This window comes from Onychomys torridus, chromosome 21 (assembly GCF_903995425.1).
Source record: "Onychomys torridus chromosome 21, mOncTor1.1, whole genome shotgun sequence".
Taxonomy (NCBI): Eukaryota; Metazoa; Chordata; class Mammalia; order Rodentia; family Cricetidae; genus Onychomys; species Onychomys torridus.
In genome coordinates, this window is record NC_050463.1 from 46,793,132 (window position 1) to 46,813,958 (window position 20,827).

Genomic DNA, 20,827 nt, shown 5'->3' on the forward strand with positions numbered 1-20,827 from the left:
AGGTTTTGCAAATCATTTCCCAAGAAATCTGGGCCTGGTTCCCAAACCCTGTGATTCCAACTACCAAGGAGGCTGAGGCAGAAGGATCAGAAGTTCAAGTCCAGCTTGAGTTACAGAATTGGTTCAAGGCCAGCCTGGGCAACTTAGTGAGACCCTATCTCAAAATAAAAATTAAAAGAGGACTGTAGCAGAATGCTTAGCATGTGAAAGGCTCTGGGTTCCACATCCAGTACCACAAAAATCAATCAATTAACCATCAATCATCTAAGGGGCACTGGGTCCCCAAGCACATGATGGAGGAAGCAAGACTATATCTTCCCATCATAGCTTCTGAATCATGGTAGGGGAGGGAAATGAAGTGCCTCAGCCTCATCCAGTGAACTCTCCTGTGAGATTACAGCCAGGTCTCTGGGTGACAGGAACAGGAGACAAGAATACACAGGTCTCTCCTGAATTCTAACCTTACCCAGGACGTGGTAAGAGAGACCTACCCTGGATCACTCACAGGGCTGGCATCCCAGCCTTTTGCCTTCTACCTTGTGGGAGTCCCAACGCCATGTATGTCATCTCAGATGGTCAGATGTCTCCAGGCAGACTCTCCTCACCTTGGCCAGTGTGTCCACCACGCTCACCAGTGGCTGCTTGGCAGGGTATTTGGCCATGTCCCACTCAAAGTGCGTCACGAAGGATGTCAGGTCAACTGGAAGAGTAAAGACGAACTCGAACCCAAAGACAAGCCAAGGGAGATAAGCAGAGCTTGGGGCTCACACCAAAAAAGCAGTCAGGGAGACGTTGGAGGATGGGCCCGGGCTCTGGAAGCGCACATGCTCCACATGGGAGCAGTTCAGAGCCAGTGGGAAGCATCGGCTTGCCATCGTGCACTCCAGAGCTGAGGGAAGGGCACTGTGTACTATGAGCCGCATGGTCTCCTGGAGTTTGCAATGAAGCCTGCTCCTTCTAGAGGTTGAAACCAAGAAGGTGACATCCTGTGACCATTTGTAACTTACTTCTTCACCTTCGATAGTTGCTTGACCTGCCCCCACCCCCCGCCCCCAGCTGGGTCACCAGTCTGCTTTGAGGTATCCAAGAGGCACACCAGAAAATATCAAACCAGGCCCCCAGCCATGGCCTGTCCCGGATGCTACCTGCTGGGGGGATAGTCTCCCTGCTTCTTGAACCCTAACAAGAGCAAGGCCATGTTAACCCACATCATCCTTAAAGAAGTCATCTCCCAGCTCAGCCACACCAGGAACTTGCTTGTCACTGGCTTTCTCACCTGGAGCCATGGGCATCATTCAGTGTGTCCCTGTTGAAGTCCTAGAGTGAACACTGGTGTTTTCACCAAAACCAAACAAATTCCCCTGCAAAGAAGGATGTTCCTGCCTACCCCAGCCAGCTGTGCAGTATAAGAACAGGAACTGAGGGTGGTTCAATTGGACTGATGTATTTCAGCCCAAGGAGCCTGGCTGATGGTGATATTTAGGGTGTTTTTTTGTTTGTTTGTTTGGTTTGGTTTTTTTTGTATGTTTGTTTGAGACAGGGTCTCACTGTGTTCCTCTGGCTCTCCTGGAACTCAATCTGTAGCCCAGGCTGGCCTTGAACTCACAGAGATCCACCTGCCTCTGCCTCCCAAGTGGTGGGATTAAAGGTGTGCGCCACCGTGCTGTGACACTTAGTTTTAACTGTCACAATCTAAAGTTACCTGGGAAGAGAGTCAGCGAAGGACTGTCTGGATCAGGCTGGCCTGTGGCTGTGTCTCTAGGAGATCATCTTGATTAAGTAATTGATGTGGGAAGACCCAGCCCACTGTGGGCGGCACCATTCCCTCAACTGGGTAAGAGTGGGGAGGAACTTGACCATAAGAAGTATACATGGATTCTTTTCCCTAAAGAGAGAGATATATTACTTGCTTTTTCATTCAGCCTGTTACGGTAGATGAGAGAAAATACTAAAGCCAACGGTTCTTTCTAACAACTACGCCAGGAGTGGCCTGTTCTAGAAGATTCATGATCCATGTGAACCTTGTGAACTACATGACATAAGGTCTGGCTGAGCTGACATCCTTACAGAGCAGGTGGACACCAGAGACAGGCTTCAAGACCAAGCGAAAGATGCCCAAGTTCACCCTGAACCCCCACAGAGGTGATGCAGTCCCGTTTCCAGACGACATGCAGGTTGCTCAGGAGACACAGAGAGGATGGGAGGGAGAGGGAGACAGGGGTGAAACAACCGTGAACTGTGTCGTCGGGGTAAGGTGAGCAAGCTCTAAAGCGGTTGCTGGAGAAATGGTTGAGGCCTGATCACTGCACCCCTCCGACCAGCCTGAGGCCCCACCCTCCCAGGGACATGCAGCAGCACACTAGCATGTGCACAGCAAACAAGACACAACATACTCTTTAAACATTTCATCTTTTCCTTCAGACCTGAAACATAATATAAGATGGAGTTATTAAACCACAACGACTGCCAGTCCAGGTTCAGAATGGGGGGAGTGACTATTTCCACTCCAATTTAAACCAATAAAAGTCTCTTAACGTTTCCAGGCGGCATGTGTGTGTGTTCATATATGTGCTAGGTACCTCAAATGATATAACTGTAAATATGTATGTTCTCATTTTCAATAAATACATAGACAAAGTTAATTCTCTCTACAGATACATAAATATTTAATTCTAGAGTTTTCAAAGTGTCCCAGTTTTGTTACATGTGTATGTGTGTTGCTTTTCTTTCTTTCTTTTTTTTTTCCAGACCTGAGGACTGAACCCAGGGTCTTGCACTTGCTAGGCAAGCACTCTACCACTGAGCTAAATCCCCAACCCTGTGTGTTGCATATATATATTGAGAGTCTTAGATAGTCCAGGCTGGACTTGAACTTACTAAGTATCTCAGGATGTCCTTGGACACCTGCTCTTCCTGCCTCTACTTCCCTGGTGGTAGGATTACAGATGTGTGCCACCATGCCTGGGTTTCAAAGTCTCCACAATTTTGCTACACATTTAAAATGCAGCCCAAATGGCATATGCACATTTCACAGCCAAAACAGCAATGGGGCATCGGAATATGTGTCCGTGAGCATGGGAAGTCAAAGCTTTGGAATGCGAACATTCCGCAGGAAGTGTTGCTGATGAGGGCCTGCTGGCTCTGGTTGGAGGCATTACTCAGTGCAGTCAGCCACTTCTCACACCTTGTTTGGTTAAAAAAAAGATGATAAGTGGGTGGAGATGCATGAGAATTTCCACAAATGGGACAATCAGAGCTCCCATTGTGGCCGTCATGAGGGAAATGGATCTTGAGGAGAGGAAACCTTTGCAGACTTACCTCCATTGGCCAGGAGGTTCTCGTGGACTTTGCCCTTGGAGTCTTCCATGACCTCCACCACACTCTGCGCCATTCTCTTTATGAGGCTTTGGGGAGAGAAGAAAGGGCCAGTGAGGGTGAGGAGCTGCGTGCAGGACCGCTCCACCCAGTCTCCTGACAGAGGAAGGAGCCCTGGGAACCACTGGGGGGCGGCACTTTGGCAATCTGTAAGGAGAGACTTAAGCATTAAGAACCAGTCACTCCACTTCTGGGAAACCATCTTGAGGAAACAGGAAAAAAAAAAAACAAAAAAAACCAGAAGGGCTTTCTGAATAAAAAGATGTTCTTTGCAGCAGAGTTGCTGACAATAAGAAATTGGAAGCGACACGAAGGTTCAACAATAGAGAATTGTTTGAGGGATGGTCTGTCCAGCTGAGGGATTATTAGGCAGCCATTGAAAGTGAGGTTTACAAAGAATCTCAAATACCATGGAACAAGGCACGTATTATAATGTTAGGTGGAAAAAAACAAGACAGAAACTTAGTAGGATGATCGCTGGCTGTGCTATGGCGCACATTTCTATTCGCTATTTCTCTAGTACAATCTGGTATTGATTTTATAGAAAAGGCAATCTTCAGGCCTCCAGGAAACACACGGCAAGAGCTCAAGTCATACACCAGGTCACAGATGGAGGATGGGGTATGTTCCCTTTCCTTTTCATTCCCTCCTTCCCTCCCTCCCTCCCTTCTTCCCTTCCTTCCTCTCTCTCCCACTCATCCTCCAACTGATACAAGGTCTCCCTATGCCAGGATGTCCCCAAACTCACTCTGTAGCTAATGACGACCTTGAACTTCCCATCCTCTTGCCTTTGCCTCCCCCCTCCTCCCTCCCCTGCCCCGCAGTGCTGGGACTACAGTCACCCTCCCCTATGTCCAGTTCTTGTGCTGCTGGGGATGGAACCCAGGGCCGTGTCTGTGCTAGACAAACATCCTACCTACTGAGCCCTGTCCCCAGCTCCAAGGTCCTCCATTACTGCGGGTACAAGTCCCACAGACCACGCATAGTACCTTGGGCCTGCCATAGACACCGAGGCAGATAGATGAACACCTTGAAAGACCCTGTTGTTGGAAGCATGAAAAGGAAAGAGGGTAGGTGTGTTTTCTTGACCATTGAAGTAATCAGGGTTGATAGCCAGAAAGGGAAAGACGTAAGTATGAAGTAATTTTAAATGAACAACCAGAGTACTTGCCTAGCATCTGTGAGGCCCTGGTTTTCATCCCCAGTGCTGCTTAAAATGATATAAGTTAATAATGAAATGAACCAGGCTAGAGATCCAGCTCAAATGCTTGCCTAGCAGGTAAAGCTCTGGTTCAATCCCCAGCACCGCAAAGAAAAGGCAATACCAGCACTCAGGAAGTGGGAGCAGGAGTTCAAAGCCATCCCTGGCTACCCAGCAAGTTCGAGGCCAGCCTGAGATACACAAAAGCCTGTCTCAAAAGTAAGGCCAGGCATAGTGGCACACGCCTTTAATCCCAGCCTTTGGGAGGCAGAGGCAGGTGGATCTTCAGTTAGAGGCCAGTCTAGTCTACACAGCAAGTTCCAGGCCTGCCAGTGAGACTTTGCCAAAAAAAAAAAAAAAAAAAAAAAAAAAAAAAAGATAGGGGCTGAGGAGATGGCTCAATGGCTAAGAGCACAGACCCTTCTTCCAGAGGACCTAAGTTCAATTCCCAGCACCCATATGGCAGCTTACAACTATCTAACACCTTCATATGGACATACATGCATGCAAAACATCAATGCACATAAAATAAAAATAACTCATTAAAAAGGTTTTTAAAAGTATATAAGTAGATTTTTTTTTTTTTTTAAGAACAACTATTGCCAGTTGGACATTCTTCCAGAGTCTACTTCCCGCTTGGGTCAAGTGTGCTTCTGGGTCCTTTGATATCCCTCATCTGTAGGAGTCTATGGGTATCAATTTCTCTGTAATCATTGTGTTAGCCTCACAAGGATTTGGGGAAGTTGAGTATTATCCCACATCTTAGACAAGGAAACTGAAACAATTTGCTCCCTATCAAGCATCTGCAAGTAGGTTTCAAAGACAAGGCTCCTGGCCACTACGAGGTCATGGTGCATTCTAGACAGTCAGTTAGTCTCACTGCGGAGAGCACTGGCCACAAACCTAACCGGGCTGTCTTCTAGACCTTCGACTGCGGTGTCTAGACCTTCGACTGCGGTGGTACCGGCAGTCTCCCAGGTTTCTAACAGAGTCAAGGATGCATTCCCCAGGTGTTTGCCGTGAGAGGGATGTGCTTAGGACATCTGGCTAGCTGCTCTGAGCTCTCTGCCCTCTGGCTCCCTGGTGGGTTCAGCAGATCAAAGGAAGTCCAAATGTCCAGTACGGTTACCTCCGGCAGAGATCTCAGCTCCTGCAGCCCCAGGCTTGTGTCTCAGCCCAGGTCCCATCAATGTCCCTTAAACTCTGTCCGCTACATTGCCACACAACTCTGGGCCTCTTTGTCCCAGAACTCCTCTAGTTACCCTAAAATGAGTGTGCCTCCTATCATCTGCTGGGACCCTGATTCAGTACGCAAATTTTATACACCAACTAAACAACTACTGTGCACCAAGCATTTGGGTGCTGTGGGCTGAGCAAAGTCCCTGTCCCTGCTGTCACAGAACTTCTGTCTCAGTGCCATTGGAAGCTCCTTTTCTTTTCTTTTTTTTTTTTTTTTTGGAGCTGAGGATCGAACCCAGGGCCTTGTGCTTACTAGGCAAATGCTCTACCACTGAGCTGAATCCCCAACCTGGAATTTCCTTTTCTTTATCCAAATCACCATAGTAACACAAGAGAGTTGGACCTATTCCTGCAAGCCCCACAACCCATCCAACAATTACCTATTTACATGAAAGCAGGAGACTCCAGCCGCTACATTACCTGGTTCAGCGGAATGAATAAACAAACCCAGCACCTCACAGCACCTCATCCTTCCATGTTTTCTGCTCTTCCCCCTCTGAGCCCCTTCAGAGTGTCTCGCTGCAGCCAATGGGGCCCCTCAGCACATCCATGGCTTCCAGAACATCTCAGAATAGCATGCTCCGATGATGCTCAATGGCTAGAAAAATCGCTGGTTCCACAGAGCAAAAGCAACTTGTGATCAGCACCTGTGGTCACCAGAGAATTACCATGTCACTGAACCAGAACCTTTTTTTTTTAATCACCGATAGGAATGTAAGGATCTTAGGCCACTGTCAAATTTCCCTTTCTCCTTTTACATCACCACCTATGTGTAGCTCCTTCTTGTCAGAAGTGGGCAGCTTCCTCGTCTCTTTCATCTACAGCGTGGTAGCCCACCTGCCACAAGGCCTTCCAGACCGCTGGGTCGCTTCTCAAGTGAATTGGTGTCGCAATGATCCACACACGTTACCTCCTTGTACCGGTGTGTAAAGAAACTACTGGAATAAAAGGGTGGTCACTTCTGATGTCAAGTAAGGCTGCAGTCCCCTCTAATTACAACAAGCAGATGTCCACTCCCCACAGAGTGCAGAAGCCTGCTTGCTTCCCTAGACCCTGGCCTAGGAGTTCTTTCAGTCTCTGCCAATCTAATACCTGGACACCTACCTCTCATTGTCACCCCGCTCTGCATATCTGTGATCTTCAAGGAGGCTGCATATCCCTCCTCAGTCTGCTGACTACAGCAGGCCACAAGTTCAAATCCACCCCTCTTTTGTTTTCTTCCTTTCTTCCTTCCTTCCTTCCTTCCTTCCTTCCTTCCTTCCTTCCTTTCTTTCTTTTTTTTCTTTCTTTTTTTTCTTTCGAGACAGGGTTTCTCTGTGTAGTTTTGGTGCCTTTCCTGGATCTCGCTCTGTAGACCAGGCTGGCCTCGAACTCACAAAGATCCACCTGCCTCTGCCTCCCGAGTGCTGGGATTAAAGGCATGTGCCACCACGCCTGGCCCCTCTTTTGTTTTCTTTTCCTGTGTTGCTTCCTCACTGACCCTTAGGAGCTTCCATGTTTTGGAGACCCACCCGATTCTGGTGACAGCCTTCCCAGCTAGCTGACACCATCTTCACAATGACTTTGTGAGTGTCACAGAGGGACTGATGGAGAACGGCAGGGTCTCTGAAACTCACACAAATCCAAAATAGCGGATCAAAATGAACAGTGAGGATGGGAGCCAGGACTCAGTGGTCAGAGTCACCTGCCCCCAACCCTAAAGACTTGAGTTCGATCCCTGTGAGACACACATGGCAGAGAGAGAGAAGCAACCTCCTTCAAGTTGTCCTCTGAGCTCCACACATGAACTATGGCACCCACTCATGTACACACACACACACACACACACACACACACACACACACACACACGATAAAAATGTAATTAATTTTCTTAAAATCTAATGAGTATTAGCCAACAGGGGAAGATGTACAGATCATATTTTTAGTGAAAATCAACTTGCAAAAATATGTAATAATCTCACTTGGTCATATGAATATACATATTTGTCAAAATTCACCAATTTGTTTACTGAAAATGTACACATTTCACTGTATATAACCCCGTGTGTGTGTGTGTGTGTGTGTGTGTGTGTGTGTGTGTGTGTGTGTCTTTGTCTGAGAGTACAAATGTGAGCAGGCCCATGTGAGCATCCGGGCATATGTGTGAAGGCCAGAGGTCAACCTTGGCTGTCTTCCTCAATCACTCCACACCTTGTTTTTTTAAGACAGTGTTTCTCATTGACCCTGGAGCTCAAATCCTCAGCAAGCCTGCTTGGCCAGTAAGCCCAGGGTCCTCCAGTCTTTGGCCCACCCCCTGGAAGTGGAATTACACACTTGAAATGCCTTGTCCAGCCTGTGTAAACAAAACCAAACCCAGTGGTCAGTACTGGAGGAAGGTGGACTGGTAGCCTCCACGTGCACATACACAAAGGCACGTGAACATGCACACACATGTGCACCCACAGAAGCATGCACAGACACACAGAACTGCAAACCCTTTTTTAAAAGATACAAGTAAGTTGAAAAGAAAAAGGAAAGATTAACTTTGTTTTTAAAACATAAAATAGATTTTAAAAACCATGTGTAATAGTGCAGCTTTCTATAATTTTATTTTCAATATTTATTGTATCTTTGTCTGTGTGGGTGTATGTGCTTGTGAGTGTGGGTGCCCACAGAATCTAGAAGGAGGTTGGACCCCTGAAGTTGTGGTTGTGAAATTGAACTCTGGTCCTCTGCACTTGCTCTTAACCACTGAGTCATCTCTCCAGACCCTGGTTTTTGTTGTTGTTGTTGTTGTTTGTTTGTTTGTTTGTTTTGTAGTTGTTTGAGACAGGGTTTCTCTGTGTAGCCCTGGCTGTTCTGGAACTCTCTCTGTAGACCGGGCTGGCCTTGAACTCAAATCTGTCTGCCTCTGCCTCCCAAATTCAGAGATTAAAGGTGTGTGTCACCATCTTGGATCCTGGTTTATTATAAATAGTCTCTTTTGCACTGTATCTTACACATCTACTGATTTGTAACAGGACGTTTATTTTAATTGTTGAAAGATAATTCTACCAATAAGTAGGAAACCTAAAAAGAAAAAAAAAAAAAAAAAAAAAAAAAAAGGTATGTAAAAACTAGATCTTGGCTCCAAAAGTAGCTCCCCCAGGGTCCAAGCACAGAACTGCAGCTCCCTTGCCCCAAGGATACAGATGAATACCAGGTGGGAGAGATCTCAGCTCCCTAGCTTCTGTAACCATAAGCCAGGAAATGGCTGCTGTGCAGAGCCTGGGGCCCTGGAAGCCATTGTGGGTAGGTAGGAGGGTAGAAGCTGCAGGTACTAGATGAATCTGGAAGGGAAGGCTCACTCCTCAGTCACCTGAGTCACAGCTCCCAGGGCCCAAGCAAAGAGCAGATTCTTCCTAAGTGGCCTTAAGACATGGTGGCCCCAAGGGAACTCTCCCTGCGTATTGTACAGCAGAGTCCCAGTGTCTGAGCGGCCCTGCCAGACAAGTCATCTGCGGCCCCGCCTGCCCCAGAAGCTTCGGCCCAGTCCTCCAGAGGAAGTGTTAGTCTGCTCCATCTCCCAGGATGACAGATCGAGCAAGGTTCCAAGCTCCTGAAGGGCAAATCGGTACAGCAAAAGCCAGGCTTTGGGGCTAGGCACACAGCTCATTTTGTCAAGTGTCTGCCTTGGGGACACAAAGCATGATACCCAGAACCCACGTTACAAATAAAATAAACTAGTGTGTTGGTGCATGTCTGTAATTAGTGCAGGGAAGGCCTAGACAGAAGGATTCCCTGAGACTTCCTGGTCAGCCAGCCCAAGCTACTTGGCGAGACCTAGGTCCGCCTGAGAGACCCTGTCTCAAAAGAAAAATTGTGGGGTTGGGGACTTAGCTCAGTGGTAGAGTGTTTGCCTAGCAAACACAAGATCCTGGGTTTGATCCTCAGCTAAAAAAAAAGAAAGAAAGAAAGAAAGAAAGAAAGAAAGAAAGAAAGAAAGAAAGAAAGAAAGAAAGAAAAATTGTGGCTAGCTCCTGGGGAACAACACCTGAGGTTGTGCTTTGTTTTGGCCTTCACACACACACACACACACACACACACACACACACACACACACACACACAGCCAGACATCCCCCTCTTCCATGACTCATTGGAGAATTTTAGCAAAGCAGGATAGAGTTGGTCTGAAATTGCCCAGACATCTGGAGGAGAGAAAGGTTGCAGGTTATAAGGCTGAGCACCGGGGACTTCTCCGGGTTTGAAGCAACAAGAACAACTTCCCTTGGAAGCCTTCGTTGGTCCTCCAAAGGGCCTCTGCAGAGTACCAGCTGAACCCTCACCAAAGACAAAGCCTGAGTCTGAGGAAACTGAGAGAGCCAGGAAGACTGCCCCCAAGCCACATAGCTCGTCCTTACAGCAACGTCTCTTTCACAGAGGCAGGTCTCCATCTGCTAGAGGCACTGAAGTGTCCCCCCGAGGATAACCAGAAGCTCCAAACTTGCCCTGTGTCCCACTGTCCCCAATGTGTTCAGATAGGAAATGCCATAGAGGGGGAGTGCCTGGTCCGAGAAGTGAGCCTAGAAACTTCCACAGAGGGTGGGATGTGTGACTCACCCCAGTCTTTGTCCCTGCTTCTGCCTCTGCCAAAGGACAATGGCACACACTCCACAGCAGAGTCATCAGGAAGAGGCGAGCAGAGATCCCTAGTAACTTTCTTTATATAAAAGCAAAGATCAAACGAGGCTTCTAGAGGTTTCTAGAGAAGGCTCTCTGCTCCAGCGAGCTCTGGGCCCAGACACACCTTGCTTTAACGTCCACAGACTCTGGAAGCTTCTGAAGACTGAAGTTTAAAGATGCTGAATCTGGAGGGGCATGTCTGTAATCCTGGCCACTCCGGAGGCTCAGGGGGAAAAAAAGATGGAAAATTCAAGGCCTGCCTGGACAGTAGAGTGAGTTGAAGGGCAACCTGGACAACTTTCTGAGATCTTGTTTAAGAAAAAAAGAAAGAACAGTAAAAAGTCTGGGGCAGACCTCAGTATTTGCCTAGTAAGCAAGCATAAAGCTGTAAGCTCAATTCCTGTGCACAAAAATAAAGACTTTACAGAAATCCTCTGTACAGTGTTGAGCCACCCAACAAAATCGCCTTTGCCACGCAAAGCAGACTTCTTTTTGGCAAGTTGGTGTTCTAGAACTTGAGCCCACACGATGGCCCAGCAGAATTTAAGGTCATCCTTCTCTATGTAACAAGTTCGATGCCAACCTAGCCTACCTGAAACCCTATCTCAAAAAATAAAAACAACAGAAACACCCTTAGCCATGCTTCGGCCCCAGAGGAGACACAGCTAAGGCAGGCTGCTAGATCTGAACTCAGTCCCAGAGGACTGTCATGAAATGCTGTGAGGTCCCAGGGCCTTCTAGGAAGAGTTCAGCAGCCCCAAGCATCTGGAGAGCCAAGGGTCAGTATACAGGCATTAACATTTGGACACTTTGCCGTAAGTCAGTCCACCAAGCAGGGCAGCCGCTGTGCCCTGACACAGGGCCCTCCTGCCCCCGCAGAGCGAGGCTCCAGGACACACACGGTGAAGGGCACCCTGGAGATTGTCCAGGGGCCGCACGAACAAAACACAGGGAACAGGCAAAGCGTGAAAGCGGAACTACAGGTGGTTAATAGGCACTTGAAAATGTTTGGTCTGGCCATGAATCCGAGAAATACTCAGGAAAACAATCACACAGCCTCCTCCTCCTCCTTCTGCCAGGTAGACGGGCAGTCTCTCAAGGGCACTCCACTAGTGGAGATGAAGAAAGGGCCTCTTTCCACCCCACAGGAACAATTTGGCAATGTGTACAAATATACCACGCTGTTTGACCATGCAATTGAATATGTGTGTGGTGGTGGTGGTGGTGGTGGTGGTGGTGGTGGTGGTGGTGGTGGGTGTGTGTGTTACTGGGAATCAAACCCAGGAAGAACTAATAAATGGCAGTCTGGGAGTATTAGGATAATCAAAAACACAGAGTTACATTAAGGACAAAAGCAATACCCAGGGCTGGAGAGATGGCTCAGTGGTTAAGAGCACTGGTTGTTCTTCCAGAGGGTCTGAGTTCAATTCCCAGCAACCACATGGTGGCTCACAACCATCAGTAATGAGATCTGGCGCCCTCTTCTGTATACCTAATAAATAAATAAATCTCTAAAAAAAAAAAAAAAAAGCAATACCTAAAAGAACAGAGTTAACTATGGTTAACTTAGTCAATGTGTTAATTATAATAAAATGAAATGCATATTCTAAAACCATAAGAAAGATGCTTAGTGGTACAAACTTATATAATCCTGGCACTCAGGAGGGCTGAGGCAGTGAGACTAGGAGAGCTCAGGGCTAGCCTGAGCTACTTAAGGAGGCTCTGTTTCACAAAACAAAAGTGGGGGTTAGATATGGCTCAGCAGTTAAGAGGGCTTACTGTTCTCACAGAAGACTCATTTGGGCCGGGCAGTGGCACACTCCTGTAATCCCAGCACTGGGGAGGCAGAGGCAGGCAGATCTCTGTGAGTTCGAGGCCAGCCTGGTCTCCAAAGCCAGTTCCAGGAAAGACACAAAGCTACACAGAGAAATGGCTCAGAGGTTAAGAGCACCAACTGCTCTTCCAGAGGTCCTGAGTTCAAGTCCCAGCAACCACATGGTGGCTCACAACCATCTGTAATGAGATCTGGTGCCCTCTTCTAGCCTGCAGGCAGAACGCTGCATACATAGTAAATAAATAAAATATTAGAAAAAAAAAATCACAAGCCAGGTGGTAGTGGCGCATGCCTTTAATCCCACCCAGCACTCAGGAGGCAGAGCCAGGCGCCTCTGTGAGTTCCAGGCCAGCCTGGTCTACAGAGCAAGATCTAGGACAGGCACCAAAACTACACAGAGAAACCCTGTCTCGAAAAACAAAAACAAAACAAAACAAAAAAAAAAAACAAAAAACACACAAACAAAACAAAAAACCCAAACAAACAAAATAAACAAAAGTTGGTTTGATGGCTCAGTGACTGAACCAGACGAACTGAGTTCCAGCCCTGGGCCCACATGGTGGAAAGAAAAAAAATGGACTCCTACAAATTAAGTTGTCCTTTGACCTATGTGTGCACACCCAACAAATAACAAATAAACAAACAAACAAATAAGTGTAATAAAAAATGTTAAATTAAGCAAGCGATTCAATATGCTTTCTTAGAGAAAGTAAAGCAAAGCACCCAAACATAGCAAGAGAGGAATGAGGTTTTATGCAAAAGTTTACAAATGTAGAAGTCACAGGTCACACAGCCTGGGGTGGGAAGCCTGGAGACCTGGTTAGGATTCTAGCCCGCATGCATTCACAGTGTCCTCACATGAACTCTCTACTGTTGCTGCACAGACAGCCCCCCTCACGTATGCAACCTTTGCTCAGTCAACTCTTAGACCACCTGGGGAAGGAGAGACCACCCAAGGGTAAGTGGCAGGTCAACAACGCATCGGAGGAGCCCGCGTGGCACAGCTGAGTGGCCATGTGGGACCACGTGCCTGTGAAATGCAATATACCAACCAGACCACAGAACGGGCTAAGGATCTGGGAAGGACTTGACTATTTAAAGGGAAGGGGGGCTTTTAAAGGTAAAATCATTGGGTTCTTAAATGTTGTTTCTTTTCTTTTCTTTTCTTTTTTTAATGATTTACAGAGTGAACTAACACAGGCTGCATGAAGGAACAAACTTTTCTAAAAACAGAGCTCTCGCAAGCAGAAGCCTTGCAGCTGCATGGAAAAACACTCTTGTGCCCAAGTAAATAAATAATAAAAGGATATGGAAACAATACACCTTGAAAACTGTCCCTTCTCGGTTCCCCTGGCCGGAGGCAGTGCTTACAGGTTCCCGCTGCACGGTTTACAGGCCCAGCCAGCATGTATGTCTCCAGTGACACTTGAGGACTAGACACAGAGTTGGGGCAGCCATCCCAAAGACCTGGAGGGTTTATTCAGAGTCCATTCTTTTTTTTGTTTGTTTGTTTGTTTGTTTGTTTTTTCAAGACAGGGTTTCCCTGTGTAGCTTTGTGCCTTTTCTGGAACTCTCTTTGGAGACCAAGCTGGCCTCGAACTCACAGAGATCTGCCTGCCTCTGCCTCCCGAGTGCTGGGATTAAAGGCGTGCGCCACCACTGCCCGGCTCCAGAGTCCATTCTTTTTATCCTAAGTTCCGGTACAGACAGATTCCTGAGGCAAGACACCTGCCTTGAGTGAGTCTGTATTGCAGGGTGCCCACAGCACAAGACTGTCCTTATTCCCTGTAGGAAAGAGCCTGGGAATGCATGCATACCAGGAAACTGGAAACAATACACAGTGCAAATAAATTTCCATCCCTTACACACCTATCTCTGCTGTTAAAAAGTTTTATGGCATCTGTGTTTCCTAATGTCAGCCCTCACCCTGCTAGCACATGTTTTTTTGGTGTGTGTGTGTGTGTGTGTGTGTGTGTGTGTGTGTGTGTACGCGCATGCACATTACCCATCAGGGGAGACTTGTGAAATAGGACAAAATATTTCCTCCTGACAGGAGGAAATAGCCAACAAACAAACAAATAACCCGAAAGCCAGAATCACCCTGCATCAGAGACCTCAGTGAGTGAGGAAGGAGCTAAGGCGTGTGCAGAGGGGCAGCTAATGGTGTCAAGGTCTAGAAAAAGGAAACACTCAAGAGCTGCCATGTCTGCAGCCAGGTGGGGAAACAGCCCACCCACGCCTCCTAAGCCAGCTGGAGCAGGCTGCACATCCTCATGCTGCAGCCTGCTGGAGAGGGAAGTCTACAGCAGGGGGCTGCTGGGAGGGGTCTTTACTTCTGCACAGATCACTTAATTTGACTATTGGATGTGAGTTATCTAACCTGGTCAGGCTTCTGTGTGGCCCAGTGCAGCCTCAAAAGGAAGTTGACACAAAGGACTCCGCTCCTTTTTTCCTTGGTGACATTCTTTCACAGGTTCAAGACTGGCAATACATCCCTCCCCTTCACTCATCCATGGTAGCAGAGCAGAAGCCACTGTTATTTCCTGGTTATCTTTGTGGTTAATTTTGTCTCGTGTCTTTGCAAACTACAGTGGCAAGGACTGCCTCCACCTATGCTAAACCAACTGCTCTCATAGAGCAAAACACTGATCAAGGATCAGAAAATCCAGTTCTGAGGCCATTTTGGTGAAGAGAATGAATGAGATCAACAATTTTCTAGGGGCAAGAGAGGCCATACCTACAGTTGTATGTGCACAGACTCTCTGAGCCCATACCTCCACTTTCATCACTTCTACATGTCCACCCAGAGGACGGCCATCACTGCACTGTTGGCCACAGCCCGAGCCCAGAAGACGCGGGCTTCCAACAACAGAGACAAGCAAGTAACAGTTCATCTGCTCAAGGTAACACGCCCAGAGACGATCCAAACAAGCAGGCCATCATGAGCTAACATGAAACTTTCACTGAGCTATATTATTAAGCAAAAGGGAAAAAAAGCAGGATACACTGTACATGTTATCATATATAATAGAATATATTGACATAAAACTATTCTAAGGCTATATGGTTTTATTTGTGAGACAGTCTCAGGTAGCCCAGGCTGACCTCAAACTTGCTATGCCAAGGTTGACCTTGAGTTCTGGATCCTCTTGCCTCTGCCTCCCAAGTGCTGAGATTATAGGCGTTTTATTATTTTGTTATTGAAATCTTGCTGTGTTGAGCAGGGCGTAGTGGTGCATGTCTTTAATCCCAACACGAGGGAGGCAGAGGCAGGCCAATCTCTGTGAGTTCAAGGCCAGTCTGGTCTACAAAGCAAATTCCAGGCATCCAGGGATGTTTCAGAATAACTCTGTCTTGAAAAACAAAAACAAACAAGAAAAGAATCTTGCTATGTTGAGTAGGTTGGTTTTGAACTCGTGGACTCGGGCCATCCTCTGACCTCAGACTCCTGAGTGCTGGGCTACAGGCATGTGTAATTGCATCTAGCAAGGACTACACCACATACTGACTTGTGCTCTGGAAGCCTGGCCCACTAAATTAGGATAACAAAGCTTCAAGAGAGAGGAAAGGAGGCAATAAGGGAGCAGGGAGCAGGCCAGCAGATCCAAAGGAAATTTCATTTCCACCCTGTAGTCTTGTTTTTGTTTTGAATTTTTTTATGGACATACGTTACTAAAAAAACAGACTGAAGGTAGACATGGTGCCTTGGCCAGCACTTAGCATGCTGAAGAAGTTTAAAGGCAGCCAGAGCTGCTACACAGTAAGTTCAAGACCAACCTAGGCGACTTACTGAACAAAAGGAGAGGAGAAGAGGAAGGAAGGAAGAAAGGAAAGAAGGGAGGGAGGGAGGGAGGGAAGGAGAAGCTGTCTAAAAAAAAATCACCACTAGGGGTCCAGAGGACCCAGCACTATTGACACAAAACCCCAGGGAACCCACTGGTTCTTTCCTCTGGCTTCTGAGACCAGGTTCAGACAGGTCATACTTTGGTTTGCCCAAAGCAAGAGCACTGTGTCCTCTGACAACAATGTCAAATTCTTACTTGTGTGTAGTAAACACAAAATGTTTTACCTTTCAGCAAAGGTATCAAGTTTCCCCAGCTCATCTGAGAGACCAACAAGGGAATCCAGGGTCCCCACCTAGAAGAGACCATAAAGGAATTATGAGCTTGCTGGTCAACGATGTCAGGCGTCCTTTTAATAGCCCTGCGGGGCTCACTTCACCTTGAGCTGGATGTCTTCAGCCAACAGCCAGACTAGACAATGAGAAAACACTTTGGGGAAACTCTCAGATTAAGAACTATCTTTTTAACTGGGTGGTGGTGGTGCATGCCTTCAATCTCAGCACTCAGGGGCAGAGGCAGGTGGATCTCTGTGAGTTCCAGGCCAGCCTGGTCTACAGAGTGAGCTCCAGGACAGGTTCCAAAACTACACAGAGAAACCCTGTCTTGAACAACAACAACAAAACCCTATCTTTTAAATTTTATTATTATTCTCCATGTGTGTCCTATGCATACACATGTGTGCAGAGGCTTACACATGTAGAGGTCAGAGGTCAACATAGGGTGTCTTCTTCAGTTTCTTTCTCTCTTGTTTTTTTTTTTTTTTTTTTTTTTTTGAGACACTCACTGAAACATGGAGCTCACCATTTCAGCATTCTGGATGATCAGGGACCCCTGCCTCTGCTTCCCCAGTGCTGAATTATAGTTGCACACCAGGGAAGCCTGATAGAGATGCTAGGAATCCAAACTTGCTTCCTGGTTTTTTAAAATTGCGTTTTCTGGGACAGGAAGACAACAGAACATGCAGGAAAGACTATTGGTGGCCTGACTCAGCTCGGTTTATAGAGGTCCTTTTCAGATTACTCAGCATCTGTTTCTTTTTTTGGGAGGGGGGGTAGCTGAGGATTGAACCCAGGGCCTTGCGATTGCTAGGCAAGCGCTCTACCACTAAGCTAAATCTCCAGCCCCCTGGCTGCATCTTTTTGAAAAAGATCATTCCTGGGGGCTGGAGAGATGGCTCAACAGTTAAGAGAGCTGGCTGCTCTTCGAGAGGATCCGTGTTCCATACCCAGCACCCACGTGGCTCCAGTTACAAGGTCTCTGACAGCCTCTTCTGTCCTCCATAGGCCTCAGGCACACACGTGGTGCACACACATCCAGGCAAACAAAACACCCATACAAACAAAATAAAGCAATTCTTACTGCTCTATTACTACAAGATTCTTCCTACCTTGCTCATTTTGACATTTGTTTCATCCTAACTTCCCCATCCACTACAAGAACCCTCCTGCAGCATCCCCTTTCTCCAGCCCAACAGAACCAGAAAGATCTTGGACTTCCTGGACTGCCTCTAGGTCAGGGAAACCATCAAAGATGAAGGCCTCCCAAACCACACATTTAGCCATGCAGTGGGTCTGTTTAGATGCTGCAGACAAAACAGAAGACTCCAAGCACCACTCCCAAGGACCTCCATCCACACTATCCACTGTGGCCTGCCCTATGCCTGCTTACCTATGGCTTCAAGTCCAGAAGGGCCACAGTTAATCTGGGGCTGCTGCATAAAGTCCCACTGCCACCCTGTCTGTCCATCCTCTCTAACTCAGGCTTATTATCATCACCATTCCTACATTTGCCTGAAGTCCTTGGCTTCTGAGAAACCACCTCCTTGCTCAGAAATCCCTGCTCTCCTCCAATCCATAGCCTCCTCTCTCATCTCTGGGGCTCTTACCTTGAAGTCAGGGATGGTGAACTTGGTGTTGTGGGACAGGTTGGACTTTGAGGTGACACTGTTCATCCTCTCCAGAGCTTGTAAGTTTTCCTTATCACCAGGGGCCGAAATAAGCCAAAACTCGGACATGTTTCTAAGTCTTCCGGTTATCCGGTTACCAACGGGCACCATGACAAATGCACACAAACAAACAGGAGTGGAGATGTGTCAGGTGTCTACTTTACCCTTCTTACCTCAGGATTAATCCTCTCTGGGGGCCGTCACCTTTCTGTTTGTCCTGCCTGGCTTTGACCTTCTTGTACATTTTCATCAGCTTTAAGGACACCCATCTGCCCCCTAAGCAATATGTCTGTACCCCCCAGGGGAGCCCCAGGTCACAGGGAAGCCTCATGGCCCACCCTCCCTAGGTGCTCTGATTGGTCCTAGACTGTTTCCTTGCATTCCCTGGCTCCAGTGCACAGCAGCTCTAAGATGGGCAGGCAGTCAGGTAGGTATGGAGCCTTCTGGGAGGATGCTTTCTATCTTTGCATACTGTAGTTTATGGAATCCAGGGAGGGTGGGTGGAGATTGGAGACAAGGGGTTTTTCACAGTATAACAACATCAGGTCAAGAAGCCCCAGATCTCGGCTGGTTTGGACTGGAATTGGCTTTAGAAACAAACGTCAAAGGAGCTTTTCAGAGGGCTTAACTAGTCTTTCTTTCTGCTGAGGGAGATGGCTCTCGGCGGGGCCAGGTAGCTTGTTGGGCCGGCACAACCAGCAGTTTCAACGTTGTATAGGGGTGTAGGGGCCCCGATTTGTTCTGCTCATTCAAAGGTGTGCACATCCACACCTTCCCCCTCAGCTCGTTCTCCTCGCCTGTCACCTCCTAGTGCAACCCATCCCGGGACATCTACAGAAAAGTGGAGAATCACCACGGGATAGCGCGGGACCCAGCGGAGCCCTTTTTCTCTCTCACTCCATCTCAAAGCAACCTGAGCCCCTGCCCATTCCTGCTAACCTTGCTCAAACCAAAAGCTGTACTTTCCGACCTGACTGCACATTGCCTGGGGACAAACTGGCTAGTGCACAGCTCCTGGGGAGATGCCACCTGCTAAGCCGTGGAGAGTACGGCGTGGGCGCCGGCTTCCCACGTTCCCATTGAGAAAGTGCACACCCGGGCCGCAGGGACGCAAGTAGGTGCAGACCCGATGGGGGTGAGGGGTACGCGTTGTCGCCCCTGGAAAACTCAGCAGTTCGCTCCCCACCCCTGACTTTTGACGTCACGCGGCCACGAGTCCTTACCAGGAGCGGCGGGAGATTGTCTGGGCTGTAGACGACACGCGGGGACACGGGGCGGGAGGCTCGGCCGGAGCGCACCGCCGGCTCCCGGGAGGCAGAGGCTTCTACGGTCCGGTGCGCGCCCCGCCCCGCCTTTTATCCCAACGGGAGGGGCAGCCCTGGGCCCCTCGGAGATTTGCATACGGGCTGCCCGCCTCCCTCGGTGTCCGTGTCCGTGTGGCGCTGCTGAGGACCCGCGGCTCGCAGAGCAAGCTCCGGGCAGGCACTATACAGGCAGGGTACAGAAGGGACACTAGTCGACGCGGGGGTGCAACGTCCCTTCCGCACTTGCTGGGCTCAGCCCAGAGTTGGGGGCGTAGCTGGGAGCCTGACCCGAGGGCATTAGTACAGACACCTCATCGAGGCAGCGACGACAGGAAGGGATACCCGGAGGAGCGTCCTATGGCTGCAGCCTCCGCCGCCTCCCACTCACTCCCACCCCATTGCAGCCAGGATGGGTTTCCAGCGAAATCACCTGCTCTGGGGTGTTTTCGAGGTCCATGCAAGACAGACCAGGCTGACCCACGGAAAGCAGCGCGACAGGTTCGCAGATGTTTTCCAACACACAAGCGCACGCACACACCTGCTGGGAGGAGCGGCTCCTCCACGGTCAGCGTGGGCACCAGCTTGCCCCAAGTTGCCCAGGCAACACCCATCTCATCTCACCCACAAGGAGGGGAGTTAAAGCTGTCGGAGTTGGGCTGAGGGATATAACACAGGTGGATTGCTTGCCCAGCAGGTGCAAGGCCCTGGGTTCCATCCCTAGGACAGAAAAAGTAATATGGAAAAAAAGTTGTATAGGATTTCAGTATGACTAATGAGCTCTTGCTAGCCCAGCCCAAGTTCATTTTGGCTTCCAGCGAAATTAGATAGGTAGGTAGGTAGGTAGGTGGTAGGTAGGTAGGTAGGTAGGTAAGGGGGGTTCTACAGGGCTTAAGTGCATAGTCTGTCTGAAATCCGAAAGTGAAGTCATGAGATGGCTCAGCAGATAAAAATGCTTGCCACCAAACCTACCATCTGAATTTGATCCCAGGACCCACACAGTGGAAGGAGAGAACTGACTCCCAAAAGTTGTCCTTTGGCCTCTACAGGGCTGCCTTTGGGGACTGCATCACACACACACACACACACACACACAAACACACACAAACACACACACGGAGTTGGGGGGGGAGGGGAGAAGAGAGAGAAAGAGAATAAACAAATCTACAGAAATATTTGAAACTAGAAAGGAAACCCTGAGAATTAACCCACGAATGTAACACTAGAGTCAGACATAGTGATGCACACACCTGTAATCCCAGCACTGGGGAGGCAGAGGCAAGTAGACCTCTGTGAGTTTGAAGCCAGCCTGACCTGCCTAGTGGATTCCAGACCAGCCAAGCATACATAGAAAGACCTTGTCTCAAAAAAAAAAAAAAAAAAAAAAAAAAAAAAAGGCAAAAATGAACCCACACCCCTAAGAATTCATTTCTAGGGACTGAAAG

The 20,827-nt window shown here is 48.2% G+C and overlaps 1 protein-coding gene and 1 non-coding gene across 2 annotated transcripts in view; both read right to left on the reverse strand.

Annotated features, from left to right (window-relative positions):
* The window catches only part of Atp6v1c2 (ATPase H+ transporting V1 subunit C2), a 35,006-nt gene extending 15,656 nt beyond the window's left edge, over positions 1 to 19,350 (reverse strand). The window contains exons 1-5 of the mRNA XM_036171016.1: positions 19,305 to 19,350; positions 18,022 to 18,160; positions 16,364 to 16,431; positions 3,319 to 3,404; positions 606 to 700 (exon numbers count right to left, since the gene is read on the reverse strand). Coding sequence (XP_036026909.1) covers positions 606 to 700; positions 3,319 to 3,404; positions 16,364 to 16,431; positions 18,022 to 18,150 — 378 coding nt within the window. The 5' untranslated portion in view covers positions 18,151 to 18,160; positions 19,305 to 19,350. The remainder of the gene's footprint in view (positions 1 to 605; positions 701 to 3,318; positions 3,405 to 16,363; positions 16,432 to 18,021; positions 18,161 to 19,304) is intronic.
* Positions 6,031 to 6,103, reverse strand: Trnat-agu. The gene has a single exon. It is a non-coding gene; the product is annotated as a tRNA-Thr (tRNA).
* Positions 19,351 to 20,827: the final 1,477 nt, after the last annotated feature.